This window comes from Semicossyphus pulcher, unplaced genomic scaffold (assembly GCF_022749685.1).
Source record: "Semicossyphus pulcher isolate SPU_LCO1_2020_fin unplaced genomic scaffold, fSemPul1.0.p SCAF_3, whole genome shotgun sequence".
NCBI classification, from domain to species: domain Eukaryota; kingdom Metazoa; phylum Chordata; class Actinopteri; order Labriformes; family Labridae; genus Semicossyphus; species Semicossyphus pulcher.
Window position 1 is genome coordinate 3,087,714 of NW_027211704.1, and position 20,236 is coordinate 3,107,949.

Genomic DNA, 20,236 nt, shown 5'->3' on the forward strand with positions numbered 1-20,236 from the left:
TAAAAATTAAATAATCAGTGACTGGATTCTTCGTAGGTTCTCTTATGGTGCACGCTGCTGTTGAATCCTGGGAAAGGTGAATAAAAGAATAATTGTTCACATTATAAGCAATGCTTTTGCTTTTCCTACGATGTCAAGTCAAAATAATGTCAGCTGTAAAATTCGCCAACCTTTCTTACTATATTTTGTAGTATAACAGAACAATCACTATATTGTATATTTAGTATAATCAGCCAGCACAAGCAGAGCCTTTTTTTTTTAATAAATGGTGTAAAACATTAAGAGTTTAAAGGTGCAATCACTTCCTGTTTACTAAATATCGCACTGTAATCACATCGACTGCATATACACTCATTTCTGCTGTCTTATGTGTGCCAGAAAATCACACCTTACTAAACAGCCGTACGCGATGTTGCATTAAGGGCTCACTATTTAGTAAATAAGTGTCTGTTCTACATGGACGAGTGAATGAGTGAACAAGGGAGTGCCTCTCTGACATCTATCGGACCCTCCTGTTACTTTTGTTGCACCTTTTGTTGCACATGGGAGATGTAAAAAGTGGGGCTGTGGCTCAGTGGTAGAGTCAGTCGTCTTTCAAACGGAAGGTCGGAGGTTTGATCCATGTCGAAGTGTCCTTGGGCAAGACACTGAACCCCAAATTTCTCCCGGTGGCTTAGCCAACGGGTATGAATGTGATTATCTGATTGACAGTTGGGCACTTTACGTAGCAGCCTCTGCCATCAGTGTATGTATGTGTATGTGTATGTGTATGTGTGTGTGAATGGGTGAATGTGACATGTAGTGTAAAAGCAGCTTTGAGTGGTCGCAAAGACTAGAAAAGCGCTATATAAGTACAGACCATTTACCATTTAAAAAGACGTGACCCCTTTGTCATTAATCAACCACAGCAGTTGGACGCCCCTGACTGTTTTGCATGTGAGTGTAAAAAAGAAAGAGGTGTGATGGCAAAACATCCAGCAGTCTTTAATCTCTTCAAGTGGTTTTATTTCTTCCACATTTTTCAGTGAAAACAGTGAAATGTGATCAATCATTTGTGAACACCACAGTCATTAAAAAAAATGATTTAAAAATATCAACAATCGACAGTCCTTTAACTTGGTCCAGTTTGCTTATAAGAGCACCATTGTGTCACTTTCACACACACGCAGAAAGCCTCTCAGTAGTGGAGTCTACATTCACTCAGGTGCTGTTACATGAGTACAAACTTGCGCTACATTGAGACGTCGTCACGCTTTCATTGATCATTTACATGCCATACATAAGAGGCTTTTTGCAAACACACACTTTACATATCGGTCCTACGCTGATAACAATGAATACGTTTTTACAGTTAGTAATGTGTTTCTTAGCCTTGCTTCTCTTACTGTTGTCTGGTAGGTTACCATGTAGTCTTTACTGGCATCGTGAATGACTGTTGCCTAAGTTTGCTCACAGTTGTGTGCGTAAAGAGGAGAAAGGGTCTAAACTCAGCAGCAGATTCAGCAGATACATTTCAGGTTATAAAAACAAAGAAAACTTAAGAATAGCAGCTTTGTGGTCTGACACAAATACTTCAAGTAAATTCCATTTGAGAGAACCACATCAAAGTAATGACCTTTGAAATGTTTTGGCTCCTTAGCTGAGTGTAACAGGTTGAATGATTAACCATTTAGGATCTCATCGTGAGGTGGGGTGAGAAGGTCAGCATATACGGCTCATTAAGTCGCCCAGAACATGCACTCTGGCGTACTTTGATAAAACAATAGTTAAACACTCAACAAGTTAGGTAACACCATTGTAATAAATTTACCTCTGTGGTCTACAAAGTGACTTTCAACAACAGCTAAACTGCCGCCTCCTCCACAGAGTCACAGAGGATGGAAATGTTTAAAATCAAAGGAGGATCAAATCATTAATATAAATGTGTTTTTGCGTGTTAAATCATAAGGTGAGAACAGCTCAGCAGATGTTGCAGAGCAGAAGGAGGTGGAAGCATTGGCTTAAAAACTGTACTACTAAAAACTTGTGAACTTAAGTTAGTCGTTAACTTAAACATGTATCCTTTTACACACATAATCGCATCAAAATTGTGATTTTTTTCTTTTTTACTATAAACTATATAAAAGTACAGCTTAAACAATAAGTCAATTGATTTGTCCAGTTACAGAGTATTAAAACTATTTTAGTAACTACTAAAATTTAGCCTCATTACATGGTTCGTGCGGCATACATTTTCAGGATTTTGCGCTATTTTAATTTTTTAAACAATTTTTTATTTTGTGCTTTTAGTGGTGTGGAAACAGAATTCATGGCTTTAATTCTGTATTTGTTAACATTTTAAATAATTATGGTTTTCTTCACAGTTCGTTCCACCTTTCTACTTTTACTTTAAATTGTCTCAACAAATGGTCGTGTAACTTCAGAGCAGAACAACATCAGAGTGTATTCTTTTTCTCTCCTGCGATCACATCAGTGTTAATCAAGGTTTTGATGTTTCCAGAGATACCCCTGTGATTAACTTCCTTCTATACATTTGTTTAGCCATCAGGCTGTGAGTTCTTCACCCCTAAGACCACTGTATGAGCCACGAGAAGCTAGCTTGAACCCTCCTGATAGATTGGTCCCCCAGACATCCCCCTCTGAGAATGAGACCGTAGCTTCTCTCATCTTGGTTAGGTGTTGTCCTTTGTTGCTTTATCTCAATTAGCATAGCCCTTTTGGTTAGCCCTTTGTTTTCTGTTACCCAAGATATATATTCTGACTAGAGCTAGTCAGAGAGGTTTTCTACAACTTGCTGTGATGATCTCTCTCCACTGCGCAGTGCATAAAACCCATCTGAACCAGCCACTGAATCGGACCTGAACATTATTAATTTCTTCAACAGTGGGTCAAAACAAACGTTGTGAAGTTGTCACTCTAGACTCTGGGCAATAGTGACGGCATTTCTCACTATTTTCTATCGGCTTCATAAAAAACAATGAACTCATGAATGGAGACAAAAATCAATAGATTCATCCATAATGTCAGCAATCATTAGTTGCAGTCCCATACCTAATATTAAGAATTTGATCCACCTCAACCAAAGACAACAGAAAAATCCTGTGTTTACATTAATGCATCGGTAATAATTATATAATATATAATTGTTGCATGGGTTATTTTTCTGCTTTAAGTATTTCTACTTTTTATACTAATTCACAAAAATACAAATTATACTCACATACCTTCCTTAGAAAACATTTAATATTTTTACAGTGTGATATTAGTGGTGTTATTTTTTGATAAGGATCTGAATACTTACCCGGCTCTACCTGAAACCTTTTGTTTGTTTGTTTGTTTTGGTTCCGAGCTAAGACAGTGAGGGCTTTTGTGAGACATAGTTTAAAAATATTGGTTACAGTCGTTGTCAAGCTTTGACAACATCACATCAGCTGATCAGGGATAATTGAGGATTACAGGTGTTTTTCCATTCTTAAAATCGTGACCCTGGTTAGGGTTACTATCCAAGAGGCAGCGTGCGTGTCAGTATGTGAGAGGACCAGGTTGAACCCTAGTTTCTTGTACAGGGCCACAGCGGCGGTCTGAGTTGAGCTGGTCTCCAGCACCACCTGGGAGAAACCTTGTTCCTTACAGAAGTCAATCACAGTCTGAGTCAGTCTGGTGCCCAGGCCCATCCGTCTGCATGACTGTGAGATGATCATTCTGAACAGTTCTCCGTGTGTTTCCTTCCCTCTTTGTTTGGCCACTACAGCCACTATACCCAGGATTTGGGCTGCTCCATCTACCTCAGCCTCCGCCACCCAGAAACAGTCACCCGGTCCGCTCTGGTAGTTCTTAGGGATGTCCTGCATGTCCGTCCTGAGTTTCTCCTGAACGAAGCTAGTGTATAGCTCATGACAGCAGTAGTAGACAAGGCCGACCCAGACTCCTGGTAACACCACAGCCCCTAACACAGAGCCCAGGAGGTATCCAAAAACACACAGAGCCAGGGTGATGGCGAGGTAGAGAGGGCTGGTCATGGCATTTTGAAAACATGGCCGGATGTGCTCCTGGATGCCGGTGCTGAACAGAGTGCGTACTGCCTCCTTGTCTGAGGGACGGTACGGGCGGATCAGCAGCTGCATGATCTTAAAGGGAGTAGAGGGGGGAAAAATAATTCACATGTTGCACAACTAAATCCGATTTTGGCGTTTTTGCTTGAAAAATTGCCATCTATGTATTAACTATTCTCTATCAATCTAACTACACTTTTAGCACTAGGACTTCTCTTTATGATTCACTATACTGCCATATCCATCAACGCTGATGAACACTGCATTAGTGCCAGTGTTTGGTTTAGATTCAGTATCAACTAAAATGTAGTTATAGGGCAAGGCAAAACTCAATTATTGTCAGGTAATTAGTCTGTGTGCGTTTGTCAAACAAACACAAACATAAAGGTGGAGATGGAGGAGGTAGACTTCCTTTTCAAGTGGGAAGAATCCTTCCCACTCATGCAATCTAATTTTGTCATTCAAAAGGTCTGAGACACAATCCAGAATAACAGAATAAACCTGCGGTAGTGGTTAGTACTGGTTGTTTTAGAGTTAAAACGAGATGCGAGCATAAATTGTAGCCAACTTACTACAGGCCTGTAGGTAACTAATGTACGCATTACGTTACCGAGAAACCTCTTTCAGACGTAGTTTCATCAGCTTCCGACCACAATTTAATAACTTTAAATGTCAAACGAACTTGACTTCAAATTTGAGCTACTTTTACGTTATATCATGATGAAAAGTAACGGTCTCTTACCTTTCCTCACTCACTCAACTTGTAAAACTGGTGCTTGTCGAGATGCAGCTCAGTCGAACTAACTAACTTTACTGCTCAAATGAACTACTGTGTTCCTGTTTAAAAGTGAACTAACCGGTTCTTCCTCTGCCACTTAAATAAGTAACAGAGAGTGAACTCTTGAGACACTTTAGTCGGGGTGGACCTAACGTAACAGCGAAGTAGTTCAATAGTTCAATAAGTCCCTTCGCAGTCCATGCAGTAACGTTTATAGCGTTCACTATGTGAAGACAATTTCACTCTAACCTCTGATTCCCCAACATATTTTACCTCCACTGAATGGTTGGCTCTGCACAAAATCCCAACGTCCTTGTTCCTTGATACCGGATGTAGCATGGCAAGAGGAAAACAGTGGCGTCAACATGTGGGGGGCATAAGGGGGCCCTCTTGAGTTTGACCTTATTTGCTTTTTGCTTTGAAACTGTTTCAAGAATAAATAATATCAATTTAATCAAAGTATAGTCTTTCATCGATTGAAACATTTATTTAAGGAGCCAATTTCACTTTTTATAATTGATTCTAAAATGTTAAACATAACATATAGTTTATAAAATTGTCCTTATCATTTTAATTCCATTATAAATACTGTAGCTCTGCTCAAATAAGCAGTGCCCTTTGTCCACTAAATGGATCAAAAGGTGATAATGACATTTGGCAGGGACATAAGGCTTCAGCCACACCTTTTAGCAGTTTATATAGCCATCAAGGGCTAATCAAAGAAATTAGTGAATATTAAATCAAATAAATTATAATAGCATTTTAAAGCAACTCCACTGAAAATGTGTAAACATTAGAGTTTTGGAGCTAACGTTAGTGTAGTGGCCGTTTGTCCGAAAAATCAAACTTACAATAAATCAAACGTAGTCAAAGTGCCACTGATGCACCATGAGGATGTGGTGTACGCAGGCAAAAGAAGTCCATTGTCCATTCAAGGTTGTGCGTTTCTTATGGTTTATTTTCCCAATAATCAAGCAAGCAAACAAAAGAACAAAGACATCATGGCTCCTGCTGCCTGTCTTGCGCTGGTAAAAAACCATAGGCCCACCCAGGTGCATCCTGGTCCTCTACCTCCCTACCTATCTATATCAACTCAGGTGCCCACAGTATTACCCCAGATACCAAACAAAACAAGATACTAATTATGCAAAACTAAATATACTAAACAAAAATAACAATAATAATTAAAATAAACAAACAACTATCAAAAGAAAATATTAGCAGAATCTAATCTAAATAAAGCAAACGCCTAGAATAATCTAACTATAATACTTATTATTAATGAACTAAATATACAACTAAATACTAACAAATAAATAGCTCCTACAATTAGCTTAATTTACAAACCACCTACAGCTGATGAAATGTTTCATTTTTTCTGTCAATAAATCAGAAGCCTTCTTGTGTCATAGACCAATAAGTTGCGAAGAAGAGACGCGTCTGCCTTTGTTAGCTGCAAGAGTTAAAAACCTGAAAGGTGCAAACTGCATCTCCCGAGACTGAAAAAATGAAGCCAACACACAAGTGCCAAAAACTGCAGTTCTCCAAACGTCCACTTGAGGCTGGCTCAGAAAGTGAGTCAAACCGCACAGACCCACCTCATAAAAATATAGAATATATAAACATATTTACAACCTAGTTCAAAGCTACTTTATGATCTTATTAGCTAGTTCCCCCTTTCATTCAAACTGTACATGGGGTGAATTTTAATATAACTCACCTGTTTAAATGATGTTATAGCTTAAAGTTGTGCATGAATGAGGGTGTTGCTGCTTTAAGAGAGAGGTGTGTTAGCTTTACTTGACCTGTTGGATGTACACCCTCCTGCCCAAATATGGTCACTTCTGGCTCCAAAAGATAAGATGGTGTTGCCATTTGTGACATAGCTCTGTTCCTGTTTTTCTTGTGGTATTTTTGAGTCCTGAAACCTGACTACCTGAAGTCATACTGGTCTGCCAGCTTGTCAGTACTTGCCTGTTAGCAATCTTTTGGAAAATGAATTATTGATCTGCACCAGTCTGCCTGTCTGTGTCTGTATTTGGATCCTTCCCTGCTGCCTGTGAGTCCAACGTCGACAGAGGGATGATTTAAGAAAATATGTTACATAGAAAAGATACTAATTCCAAAAATGGTACTATACATTAAAATATAAGTCAATATGACTTATTAAATTCACTGCCGCTCATTACATCCTTTGCCTGGCTTCAGACCAGTCTTAAATGATTCATAGATTATTTCCATTAGGAGAAAACTATAAAACTATAATGTGATATTGCAGTGGTTGCAGTGCTGGTTAAACGGGGATGCAGATATCAAAGATAATGGCTTTTTATGTACACAACCGGATTTTAATTATTATTGTCAGTGTCTTTCTTTATTACTAATTTGCCGTTATCCTTCCTGCACAGACTGTGAAAACTTCACTTGAAGACAAACATCATAAAACGTATCACAGAGTGTAGTCTGTTATAGTTTCCTGCTTTTTTGAAAGGTAATCATCCCATGCTTGTTGAGCTTTCTTTAGATTGTGACCATATAAAACCTTAAACATCTAAATCAGTGTCACCTTTGTTTACTTACCTGGATTTAAAGGTAGTGAGACAAAGCTCCTCCTATGTCTCCTGTCAGAGTTGATACACAACAGAAAACAATGTTTTATACTGTATATCTGCAAGTGTGTTTTCCCTTGTGTCTCAATGCTTCCTCATAATGTATTTTTAATCAAAACTGAGAGTCTACAGCCGTGCTAGCAGCTCTGAAGCTGCACGTAGACACTCTGGTACTTTGAGTTATTAAATTTGGATGTTGGCATGCTAACGTGCTGGTGATGAATAATAAACGTCTCTAAAATACTTCAAGGTGATCCATCCAGTAGATGTAGAGATATTTCAGTCTAGACCAAAGTGGCGGTCTTACCCACAGGACGTCATTACTAGATTTAAAGTTCTGTCGCAGTCGTGGCTTAAAATAGCTCCAAAAGGTCATTTTAAAGCACTATAATGTAAAAGTAGTTTTTCAGTGGTATATATTTAACTTTTGATGAAATTGAACCTACTGAACATATTTCAGCTACATTCTTTACCTGACTTAATAATCATCTACATGAATTATTCCCTTTATTGCAGATCATTTATTAATGTTTTTTTTTTATTATCATAAAATGTCCTATTTTTCAAAATTCATTTGTCCGGGAGCTAAAGCAACACCTGCACAAGTCTATCAGCAGCAACACATTTTAGGATTTCACCCGTTACTCATTAGGAAGACTGACACTAATGGAAACAGTAAACACAACTCTTTATGACTAAGAGGAAGTTTATATTCACACATACACATTTACGGAACAAAATGCACAACTGAAACACAAAAGCACACGTCCTAGCTGAACCCACTCGATTACTTAATGTGCAATACCGTGTTCACTTTTTCTGTGCACTTTGCACTTTGCACACCGTGCACATGCACATTTCCCCGTTGTGGGATCAATACAGGGTTTTTTTTTTTAAACTTACCCTAAATAGAGCTGCACATATATTTGAAAGGGGGAAAACACTATGCGCTCAGCTATGACCTAGCTAACCACAAACCTCTAAAACACAACCTTCACATATCCCCTTTAGCTGAACTAACTTCTAGCAACAAAAAACAGTTGTGCTTACAGAAACATATAGAAACAAGTTTATATTTTACTCGTTTTTGGCCCCACTGTTCATGCTACTGAGATTATTGTCGGTCGTGTTGATCGTCGGAAGTCCTTGATTTTCCTCTTTACATACAATAAACCGTCTCCAGAGCTTCAGGTACGCTGTCTTGATCTTTTGTATTTTGAATGCATACACAACTGGGTTTACAGCTGAGTTAGCGTGAGAAAGCAGGATTCCGACATAGAAAGCTTTGTCAGACACATGAGTCTTCTTGTCAAAGTAAGCAATGCAGTTCATAATGTGCAGAGGGAGCCAGCACAGGGCGAACAGAGCCAGGACCAGAGACAGAGAGCCTGCCAGCTGTTTCTCTTTCTTCAGGCAGCTCTGAGACTGCTGTTGGGCACCGTTTCCTGGTTTCTCTCGGAGGCTTCCTTGAATTCTACAAAAGATGAAGCCGTAAAGTACAGTCATCACCAACAGAGGCGTCAGGATGCAGAGAAAGAAGTTGAAGTAAACCAGATATGACATGGGGATCACTGTGATAAACTTGCAGACCAGAGTAGAGTTGCCTGTGCTGGAGAAGGTGCTTTGGTTGTACCATCCCAGCATGGGAGCAAAACTCAGTGGTACTGCAACGAGCCAACATGCTGCTACCACAAGCCTAGAGAGTCTCTGTGTTTTCATCTGTTTGTACCTGTAAAAAAAGAAGTGGTAAATATTAATATCATTAACAAATATTTATATTAGGGATGCACAATATTATCAGCACGTTATCTGCAGATAATGGCAGATATGTCATTTTTCTGCCAACAAAACAACACTTTAATTCTGCCTAAATGCTCGATGATTCCCTAAAAATGTTTGACGTGATGCTACGACATTAACTCGGCGAGAGTGTGCGCGCACTACCTGCACCACGCCTCTAAGTTGTTTGAATGTTACAGTAATAATCAAGTCCACTACAGGGGGGCCTTGATGTTCTTTGCAGTTAGGTGGGAAGAAAATGTGCCTAATATATTGGTATCGAAATCAGCAATCGACAAAAATATTCATCGGATATCAGCAAAAAATCCAATATCGTGCATCCCTAATTTATATGTATATCTATATATATTATTTATCTATTTGTCTCGAACAAACATCATGCCGAACACAACAAGAAGACAAAGAAAATCAAACAAGAAATCAGAATTCACCCAATATCAAAATGAAAGATGCGTTGGAGAGGGAGGAAGCAAATGCTTATTTGGTCCTGCCCCTATTTCACAATGTCATAATATGTACCTTAAAGAATCATATAACCCTAAGAGAAGATACATGCATATACATATACACACACATACTGTATGTACATGCATACATACACACACACGCACGTATACCCATATATAGCTGTAACACACGCACATGTACATACACATATACTTTGAAACATCTATCTAAAAATATGCATACACACATATAAGCATGCATCTATAATGCTTAAACAAACTAGCAACAGCAATAACAAAGTCGATTTATTTTGCACAAGATGAAATAAATTATTTTTTGCACCAATAACATCAGATAAGAAAATCAACCTTCTATTAGTTAGTTCACAATCAACCATTTGAGACGGCTGATCCAGTGATACAGACCGTCATTTAATTGAATCATGGTTTTCTTATCTCCTCCTTTTCATCCTTATCTAGGTGTGTCTTCTTGTATCTTTTTTAAAACTGATTAATACTATTACATTGTTTAGCTTCACCGTTGAGTCCATTCCACAGGGTCACCCCACAAGTGTAGTACGGACGCAAGATTGCTTTATCGGGTATTTACCTCACAAGTAATATCTACTGTCTCTGTCTTTGAACTTTTTTCGTATATACTTTGGAACTGCATTATTTTTTACTTTGAACATAATTTGTGTAGTTTTACGTGTAGATTTACCCAGTAATCTGATGCTCCTGGCTATCTTAGTACACTGATATTTAATGTGAGGCTTCCAGCAGAGTTTGTGGTCTAGTATAACTTCCAGAAACATGATCTTGTAGACTCTTTCAATTATTACATTGTCTATTAATTTATTTTACGATTTCCAAATAACATGAAGTTCAGTGATAACTTATTTGAGTCAAACCAACATTTTTATTACATTTCTTTCGTGATAATTTCAAAAGGATTTGCTGCAGGTCGGCCCCTGAACAAATAATATTTGTGTCATCTGCAAAAACAACTTGGGGCCCAAGAATGACTCCTGTGGAACACCACAGGTAATGTTGAGACATGTTGACTTGTAATGACCAACTTGTACAAACTGACTTCTGTTTTCGACTTTTAATCCAGTCATAGGCCATACCTTTCCATTTTTATAAGTAATATTTTATGGTCAGTTGTATCAAATGCTTTCTTAAGGTCAATAAATATTCCTACAACATATTTTTTTTTATATCTGCAGTTCATTTATTCTTCCACCAGCTCCATTAGTGGCATAGAGGTTGACATGCCTGACCTGAACCCGTACATCAGTAAATTATTTTCTTCTATAAAGTCATCACGTCTCGTGGCAAAGAGTTTTTCAAGAATGTTTGAGAACTGAGAAAGCTGAGAAAATGATGCAGGTCTGTAGTTGTTGAAAAGATGTGAGTCACCAGTTATTACCATGGCCAGTTTAGGGCCCTCGTTAACAAAGAAATAGTTTAATCCCTCAACCACACCCGTCATATTGGTCAGTGCTTTGTCATTGTCAACGAAATTTTCCGGGTAACCTGGTTTAGTTTGTGCTTTTCGAATAATATTATTTAATATGTTTGTGGATTATTTCTCTAATAATTTATTAAAATGATCCTTCTTGCATACCCTCATAATATTAGTGAATTTGTTTTTATATTACTTATACTTTAACTCTGCTTCGCAGGGCGGCTGTGGCTCAGTGGTAGAGTCCATCGGCTTTCAATCAGAAGGTCGGAGGTTCGATCCCCTGTAAGATGCTATTCGTGATGGTTGGGAAAAGACTCAAACTATACATTGCTTCAATAAAGTCGTCTGTTTGCTGGGATTAAACAAATCTATGTTAAAATCCCCACAAACATAGAGGACTTTAAAAATGATCTAAACAATCATTTGCTTACAATCGTTTCATTAAAAGACTCTGAATCCCTGACCATGGAAGTGCTCTTTTATGTTCTAATTTCACAGAGGAGTCAGCTTTAATACGTTGGAAGGACTTTACCTGAGAGGGACGTACACCCGGAGGAATCGGTCCACTGCGATAGCCACAAGACACAAAACTGATACCAGGGTAAACAGGATCTCCACACAGCTGAGGAAGAGACAGCCGTGGAAGGAAGTCTGCACGCGTCCGTCCACCACCACAGCAATCGGTATGGCGACACAGCCCACCATGAAGTCCGCCACAGCCAGAGACACAATCAGGTAGAAGGTAGGCTGCTTAATGCACTTGCTGGACCAAAGAGCCAACACCACCAACATATTACCAAGACAGCAGCAAACCGCAACGAGCACCTCCAACACGGTGTAGATCACTGCTCCTTCATCCATTGTGCTCTTGTGTGTTGAACCTGAAAGTCTGAGAGTGTGAAAACTTTCAGGAAGTGCTCAGCCTTTTAGCATTTTAAAGAAAATAACACACGCTAACTTGCATGACAAAAAAAAGCTAAGCCACAAAACCACTTCCTTAATAAAGAAATACAGCTATATTTCCCCCCACACTAGACCACCTCTGCTGAAAGTGGCAGGCCTTGTGTGGCTGATGTCGTGTTAATGCAGATCAGGAGGCCACATTGAACATTCTGGAACATTTTTTGGTGTGCGATCGCATTTCCGTTTACTCAGGTGTCCTCTTGTTAGCATGCAAGCATATTCAGCGTGGGTGCACAACTTAAATGGGGCACCATTTTTAAAGGCTAATAGGTTATAAGTTGCTCTTTAAATCAACACCTCACAACTCTTAAAAAGGAACATCTGTACCAAATCCCATCCAATATTTACAAGTGCAAACTTAATGGGCTGCTATACAGGCCACTACTAATGTCTCTTTAAGATTTGGCACTGGTACCGTCATTAATTATGTATAACTACAGACATGGCCAGTGGACTCATCAGCTTGGTCACCTGCTGGATGTCTTCCAAATGGAAGCAAAGAGATCAGGAAATACAGATGTAGGATAAAAGGTTGTGTGGATGTAAATTGGGAAAATGTAATATGTCCAGCTTTGTAAAAGTGCAGGAGAATCTCAATCTCAAGAATATCACAGGTTGAGCTGACTCCATTTCCCATTAATCAATAAATGAGACATGTTGTCAGTGTAGTGGTAAACATTTTTAAATGTATCAAAATAGATTTTTTTATCACATATCTTGAATTATTTTCACCTTTATTCCAGTATCATGATCAATAATGACTAAAAATTTGATTTGTAACTATTCGTAGTGATATGTTCTGGAAAAAAATAAAATATTGATTGTGGTGGCGATTTCTGATGACGAGACCGATGAAGTTATTTGGGAAACAAAGATGTCTTTTGATGTCATTTAATTGAAGAATAATAACAGATGAGTAAAAGCAATTAACAACTACTACACAGAACGCAGCTGTCCAGCTGACTGACACAGAACAAGGTTCACAGTGTGCTTTATACATTACAGAAAGAATTCCTTCACACTGATGCAAAGCTAGATGTCATTGTTATGACTTTAGCTGAGGCGTCTGACTATATAGAGTTTACCCCTTGCCCTGGAGCTCTCAGCCCCAGACAAGGCCCCAACTATCTCTCTAAGACAGAAGGAGCAACAGTAAATCATGCACAAGACCCTGGAGAGGAGCAGACACTATCTCTGAAATAATCAAATGCATGCATCATCAAGTTAACCTTAGCTGATTATGTCATGATTATTGATTCTATAACACTAAAGAAACACATGATCAAACAGGTTAAAAATTTCCCTCACATTGATGACTTAATGTGACACCTGGGTGGCATTCATTTGCGTCCAATGAAATAAATAAATGAGTTTTTAACTCTGCCAGATTCAGTCCGAAGCATAGGACCTACAAACTAGCTAACAGGTTAGCATCCCATGCTCGCTATCAGGTGTTTAATTCACTCTCAGTGCAAGGCCCTTTTCACAACGCCTGCACTTGAACCTGAGCTTATCTGAACACTGTTCTGGACAGCCATGGAAAGCATGGGCTTCTTTGTGTCCGCGGTACATCCTCCTGCCAACTGGTGAGACCTCTACAAATAACAAAGCTGCCAGACTGATTCACATGGATACGTTTGGGAAAGGCTCACAGCAATACGACAGGATGAAAAAAGTCTAACAGACCGATTTAAAACAAATGGCTTCTTTTCTGGTTGTTGCAACAATTGTTACAATAATTGTGACAACCTCAGCTCATCCGGTCCAAGTTTTTAGTTTCTTCAATACTTTGGTTTATGAGCACATACCAGAAAACTAAGTCCCATCATCCTCAGCTGTAGTTAGTGTTGAGCACTCGTTAGCAAATATTACAATATCGTATTTGCTTCACAAACACTGTTAACATGATACCTAGTCTTATGCTAGCAGAGTCAGCATTTAGCTTAAAGTACTGCTGCTGCAAACTGTCTAACACATTTCTTTTATGCAGGGTCCTTGATCCATACGACAGAACAAACTATTTCTACATAAAATACATTACATACTTTTGTACTGTTGTACACAGGAGAATCAGAGAAATCGATGTACAGTACATCTGCTGCTTTTAATTGTCACAGCCAACCAAACTTCCTCACTAAACATCTTTTTTTTTATTACATCTACGATACAGTTTCACCATCAACAACTTATTTTCTTCCAGCCGCGAGCAGCTCTTTCATCTCCTTTTGAACTGCCTTGTGGTGCACCAACAGCACTCAGAAATCAACCTTATTTAGTATGCACACTTTGTGGTTCGATAACTTTATCACCTGCCTAGTTTTAACACAAAAACTTCGAACCACCTCTGAATCAGTGTGTCGTGTGGATTTGAGAGACGCTGCTGTGACCAAAGTTGGACTTTGAAAGTATTCACCACACACAAACCTCCCCCACAACACGAACAAGACACAACCCCTCATAGAGTCTTTTTTTCCCTAATATGTCGGTAGCTGCAAGTCAGTTTGTTTGTTCAGTAAACAAAGATGCTTACTGGAAATGCTCACACTCAGGGTTAACATTCAGTTTATCTGGCATTGTACCCTCGCAGACAGGGGTGGGTAGAAGAGGCACAAAAATAATTGGTGAGTAGCATCAATATAAAGAGACCTGAGCCACACAGAGCGCTATCAGAGCCATGATGAGGACGTTGTGTGTTGCTGTTGCTGTGCTGAGTCTCATCTCAGTGTGCCAGCCTGCGCCGCTGGCTGTTGAGCAGTCGGAGGACAAAAGTCCAGATGTAAGTCTTTTCACATTTATAGCTAAAATTATATTTTTCAAACTGTTTCATTGGACAAAACTCAACTCAACAGCCAAAACCTATCTGTGCTATGTCTCTTTTTCCTAAAATGTGTTTAAAGATAAAGATTATTTCCAAACAAATCAGTTAAATTCTTGTTTTTTTTGGTTATTTCAGCTGTATGGCAGTTGGTACGTCATCGCAGTGTCCTTTAACACCTGTTGGTTCAAAGCATATGCCAGTGCTTTTTCTTTGCCAAGTGTTAAACTGAACATCTTCTCAACAGAGACACAGAACCTCCACAATATCACCCTCCGAATGAAACAGTAAACAATCATTTTACCTGTTGTGGTGTTTAAAGGCATGAATTCCACTGTGAGAGTAATTGTGCATCATACAGTACATCTCCTGTACAGTTGTCTGTTATGTTAATATTGTTTTGAATCCTTTTCAGGGGCCATCTTTGCTTCTCCAAATCAGATAATCTGTTTTTCTATAAAAACAGCCAAACTTTTGAAGTTGACAGCAACAGTAAGAGTTTCTTTTCCTCAGCGTCGTCTTATCACTGATATTAACAACCACAAAAATGGCTTTTAAATTGCTGCACTGAAGATATTTAAACATTTAAAAAAAGGTTAAAAGGTAGAAAAAAATGGATGTTTGTACTAATAAAACTTAAATACAGATGTAGTGCTAATCTGATTATAATATATATATAATATATATATTTTAAATATTAGCTACTTAATGTGTAATAATCACCCACACTCTTCTATGTTTCCAACAGATGCCCCTACTGGTATGCCTAGATCAACAGTGCTGCTGCAAGATGGCTGTCCTGACTGCGTAGTTTTAAAGTCAAAAGACGGTGCCTTCCTGTTCCTCAGTAAGAAAAACAGAGGGTTTATACTGTATAAGAAAATGTTACTATATATTCCAATAATGTCGAGATAGCTGAATATAACACTAATAATCACAACAAGACTTCTCACTACCTTTCTTTGCCTGGCTGCAGACCATTCATAATTTATCATTTCCACTTGGAGTTACTCCAAATAATAATCTATAATCCAGACATTTGTAATGATTGCTTTGTGATTAAATATGACCAAAGGCTGTGCAGCTCTATATTAAGTCACAGCACTGCCTTAAGCTGAATGACAATGCTTACAGGTCTCGATACCGGTATAATGTTTACACTGTTATCCTGCTAAGTCAGACAATGTGGCAGACATGTCTGTACAAAATGTAATAGAATTCCTATATAGACTGTTAGTAAGAAGTGGTCGAAGCCATCCTGATGTTACCCATTGTTGGTGGACTTTTGGTGTACAGCCTCCAGTTTAAGGTGTTGGCTGGCGCCATCTTGGTGTTTGGAGCCAGAATTGACAATATTTGGATGAAAGGGTGAATATCGAACAATGGTCAAGTTCAGGGACGGAAATAAGCAGCGGGGGGTGCCTCGCACACAGCTGGCTGCACTCAAACCTTCCATGCATTTTATTATATATAACTTTAAGTCTTTATTTCTTATTTAAATAGGTGAGTTATATAAAAATGTATCCCCCTTGCAGTTGTAATGAACAGGGAAATTATACTGTGGCCAAAAAGGGAAAACATGCTGCATCGGCATGCTAACACTTAACCTGGACAGGAAGAAGCAGCCTCCGACCAACAAAGGTAATTTAGACGACAGGGAATACAGCAAAGAATCCCCGCTCATGTCTCACACATTTCCAATCCCTACCATTTCTTTGTCATCCCTGGAGTCAGAGTCCTGGTTGAAGCAGTTTTACATGTCCTGTTTACTGCACTCCCTATTCTTAAACTCTGCCAGCATCTCCTGAGCGCCCCCTGCAGGCCTGGAAAACTTTATGCAGCACTTTGACCATTTGCAGCATGTTTCCGTTGCTGTACTCGTTTTGGATTATGTGTTTTAATTTTCCAACTCGTTTTTCCTAATGGAAATCGTTTTTGCTATTGCAGCGGGTGTGCCTGTCCCTGAGGTTGCTGCTTTAGTCCATCAAATATTTGTTGATATACTTCAGTCAGGAGCAAAGAGGTGCAATGACTGCCCATCAGTGACGTCCATGGAGTCGTTCCATAAGCATAGCCTATAACATTGTGAGGGATTGCTGACATGATTTTCCCATTTCTTAAGTAGGATACAATGTAAATATATAGGCTATGTTGTGTTTGATTGCAGTGGTTTTAACTTATCCCATAGATATTGTAAGACAGAATATTATCACACGTCTTTCATCTCAAATGTGTCACCTCTTCGCCAGGTAAGAGAATGAATGTCACAGATGACCAGCTGAAGGAGTTTAGGTCAAAGGCATTTCCGTCCAACCCGTATATCTTCGGCTCCGATCACGGTGAGACTTTAAAATCATCTTTTGTTTATAGTTTGCTTCACAGTCTGTCAGACAGTGTTTTATTCTCTACATTGCCATATGTAATACTTGGACTGGTAACACTTATTTGGTGGTTGTAATTTAATTTACATTGCAGAATAAAATAAAAAATAGTGTAATATGTGTAGTCAGTATTTTTCTAATCTTCTTTCTTGCTCCCTGCACAGACCATGACGACTGCACATCACTTTCCTTGGGAGGTCCTGAACCTTCTTTGGGTAGTTTGGGAATTTCACCCTCAAGTATTGAAACAATGAAAGACATTTACACAGAGTGTGTTTTCAAGAAATTTCCTGATTATTCCAGAGATACCTTTGACTGGGTTCAACATTTTCAGTCTTCCATGGCGGAGGACAACTAGGGCACCACTCATGTTCCCTCACATTAGTAATGAGTTTTGTGAAATGGTTGAAACATTCATAATTCAATGTTACAAACAGTCCAATAAGTCTAATAAATCTTGTTACACTGTATAAACTAAACTACCCTTGACTGACTACCAATGTAGCTTTGGACATTTTAATACAATTCACATCACAACAAAATGAAGAAAAGTTTGTTTTTGATTGTCAAAGAGCAAAAAAGGCAACTTTTGTTAATATTTTGAAAAGATGAAGCCTCAACTTTTAATGAAACATTTGAAACTAGATTAAAAACTTTCTCTGGATTTGACTCAGATTTTCTCAGTGATTCAAAGGGAATAACTGAATTAAGACGAATGACATTGGAACCATGCCTGATGCAACTACCATTGGAACAGTAGCCCTTAGACAGCGTTCAGTCCCTCATAAAGAGTCTTGACCTGCTCTAGATTTTGTTATGTATGGACTTTGAATGCCCCCCATTCCTGCTAGCTTAGTTCAAGTTCAGTCAAAGATAAATATAAAGGCAACAAAAAGGCATGAAACTGAAATAGCCTTATGGTCTTAAAACTTGAATTTAGCACAATTATGGCCCTTCTTTAAGACCGGGTCTCTTTATCTTAAAGTTAATAGTCCTTGTGATGTGATGTTTTACTGGTACTTATTCCTGAACAAATTCAAATTCAAAAACAGACAAAAAACAATCCAAGCACACATTAGGCTTTATTTCAAAAGAAAACAACATATTTCACAACATATACACCTCAACAGCTAATGTAAGCATTAGCCACTTCCTATTATATTAGATACAAAGTAAATTCCTGGCTTAAATTACGTTAGCTAGCATTTTACACCTTTTCTTTTTGCTAATACTACCAAATGGTAATATTTGCTTTCAGCAACTTCCTGCTAACAGTAGTATTAGCTAGCAAGTGGTTGAATGCTAAAGCTAGCTGTTGTCTGACTGTAGCTTATGAGTTATCAAATATGACCAGATTACCCTGCAGTAGATTTTCAGTGGTCATTGTCTTGTCAGTTGTTGATCATTAAAAAAGCAAGAAAGTTCTAATGATTTGTGAGATACTCTCAATTTATATACCTGACAAAGCAGTACAACATTATAACAGCATTTAAGCTTCTCAGGCTTAGCATGACATCAGAGAAAGCTGTGTCTTCAATTCCAAAACAAATTTGAAATTATTACCATGTTTTTTTATCAGGCTTTAAATGCACATTTAACAACTGCTCACCACCTATTATTTTAAAAAACCCTAAAACTGTTATTGTAGCAAAAGCACTTTCAGCAGGGGATCAATGGTCAGGAGGCTGACAGTTGATCTTAAGCTATTCTGTGGTTGCCTAGCAACGCCATCATCGACAAAAAAGATGGCTGCTTTTCGTTGAACGTTATTAAAATATGATCTAAAATAACACTAAATAAAAGTAGTTGGTATGATAAGGCTTTTTTTGTGAATTATAACATGTTTTTGTTTACGTTTTTAATTAAATGGCGCCACAAACACTGAACAATCGGCTCTAGGACCCAGGTGCTCAGCAGGCACCAGACACCGGTTGATGAGAAGGTCCACTCGGCATTACGCATCCAATTACCCGACAAAGAGCGACTGTTCGCTCCGGTCAGAGTAGTGGGAGCTAAAGTTACCGGACGGTGAAGGTGGACCAAAATAACGAGCGAAACGAGAGCGTTTTCCGCTGTCTTTGTCCGTCCGCGTAACCCCGCACCGTGGCCAGACGACCCGTCGCTTGTCTCACCGGCGGCAACCATGAGCCAGAGGTTCACCGTCTCCAAAAGCGACGGCGACCGGCGCCCCTCAGACATCCAGGGGGAGGTGAACCAGCTGTTTGAGGGAGACGAGCCCCCGTCCAGCAGCGGGGCGGAGGGGGAGGATGCTGGTGGTGGTACCGAGGTGGTGGTGGTGCTGAAAGGTAGGCAGACACTCACACCGGCTTCATTCATCCTTACACTGCTCATGTTAGCTGTCGGCTATATGCTAGCTCGACTCCTTCTCTGTGACAGCACAATGTCTGTGTACAGATGTGTGTGACTTGAATTTGTAATGGCCACATTGGGCACTGTCTGGAGAACAACGGGTTCAGTGCTAAACGCACAAATCCCTTTTTTTCTACACTATTTGTGTTGTTACAGGTGCATTGCGCAAAACATTGGAAGTTGCATGCATGCTTATGTCTGAGTTCACAAATAACATGTTTTAATAGGTTTTCAAATGGTCCGATCATTTTGTCAGAGCTCTCTGTCTCACTGTTGCATACATTAAAGTGTGTGCTCATTTTCATGAACTAGTCAGCAGTGAAGGGCAGTAGTTTCTTTTTTTTGATAACCCCCAGTTGTCAGACAGCCAACACCTGAAGCTATGCTATTCATATCTCCATTTCTGATCCTAACTCGTGGCTTTTTTTCCTGATTTTTTTGTGTTTATTTATACTTTTGTTATATTCATCTCCACCTAAATGTGCGTTGATATGAATGAAATGAATCTTGCCACGTAGGCATGCAAACTGTTTGCCACCCTGCTGTTGAAA

At 39.0% G+C, this 20,236-nt stretch overlaps 2 protein-coding genes across 2 annotated transcripts; both read right to left on the reverse strand.

The window, feature by feature from the left end:
• Positions 1-3,325: 3,325 nt before the first annotated feature.
• Positions 3,326-4,124, reverse strand: nat8l2 (N-acetyltransferase 8-like 2). The gene has a single exon (XM_069677414.1). It carries the CDS (start codon positions 4,122-4,124, stop codon positions 3,453-3,455), a length of 672 nt encoding a protein of 223 aa, XP_069533515.1. The 3' UTR covers positions 3,326-3,452.
• Positions 4,125-8,516: 4,392 nt separating this feature from the next.
• Positions 8,517-12,017, reverse strand: LOC138605762 (adenosine receptor A3-like). Its single transcript, XM_069678191.1, has 2 exons — positions 11,689-12,017; positions 8,517-9,168 (listed from the first exon to the last, which is right to left on the reverse strand). The coding sequence occupies exons 1-2, from the start codon at positions 12,015-12,017 to the stop codon at positions 8,517-8,519; spliced, it is 981 nt and encodes a 326-aa protein (XP_069534292.1).
• Positions 12,018-20,236: the final 8,219 nt, after the last annotated feature.

Coding starts and splice junctions, on each gene's coding strand:
- nat8l2 (XM_069677414.1), bottom strand. CDS start 4,124: ATGCAGCTGCTGATCCGCCCGTACCGTCCCTCAGACAAGGAGGCAGTA.
- LOC138605762 (XM_069678191.1), bottom strand. CDS start 12,017: ATGGATGAAGGAGCAGTGATCTACACCGTGTTGGAGGTGCTCGTTGCG. Junction 9,169..11,688: donor CGGGTGTACGTCCCTCTCAG/GTAAAGTCCTTC, acceptor CTTTTTTTACAG/GTACAAACAGATGAAAACAC.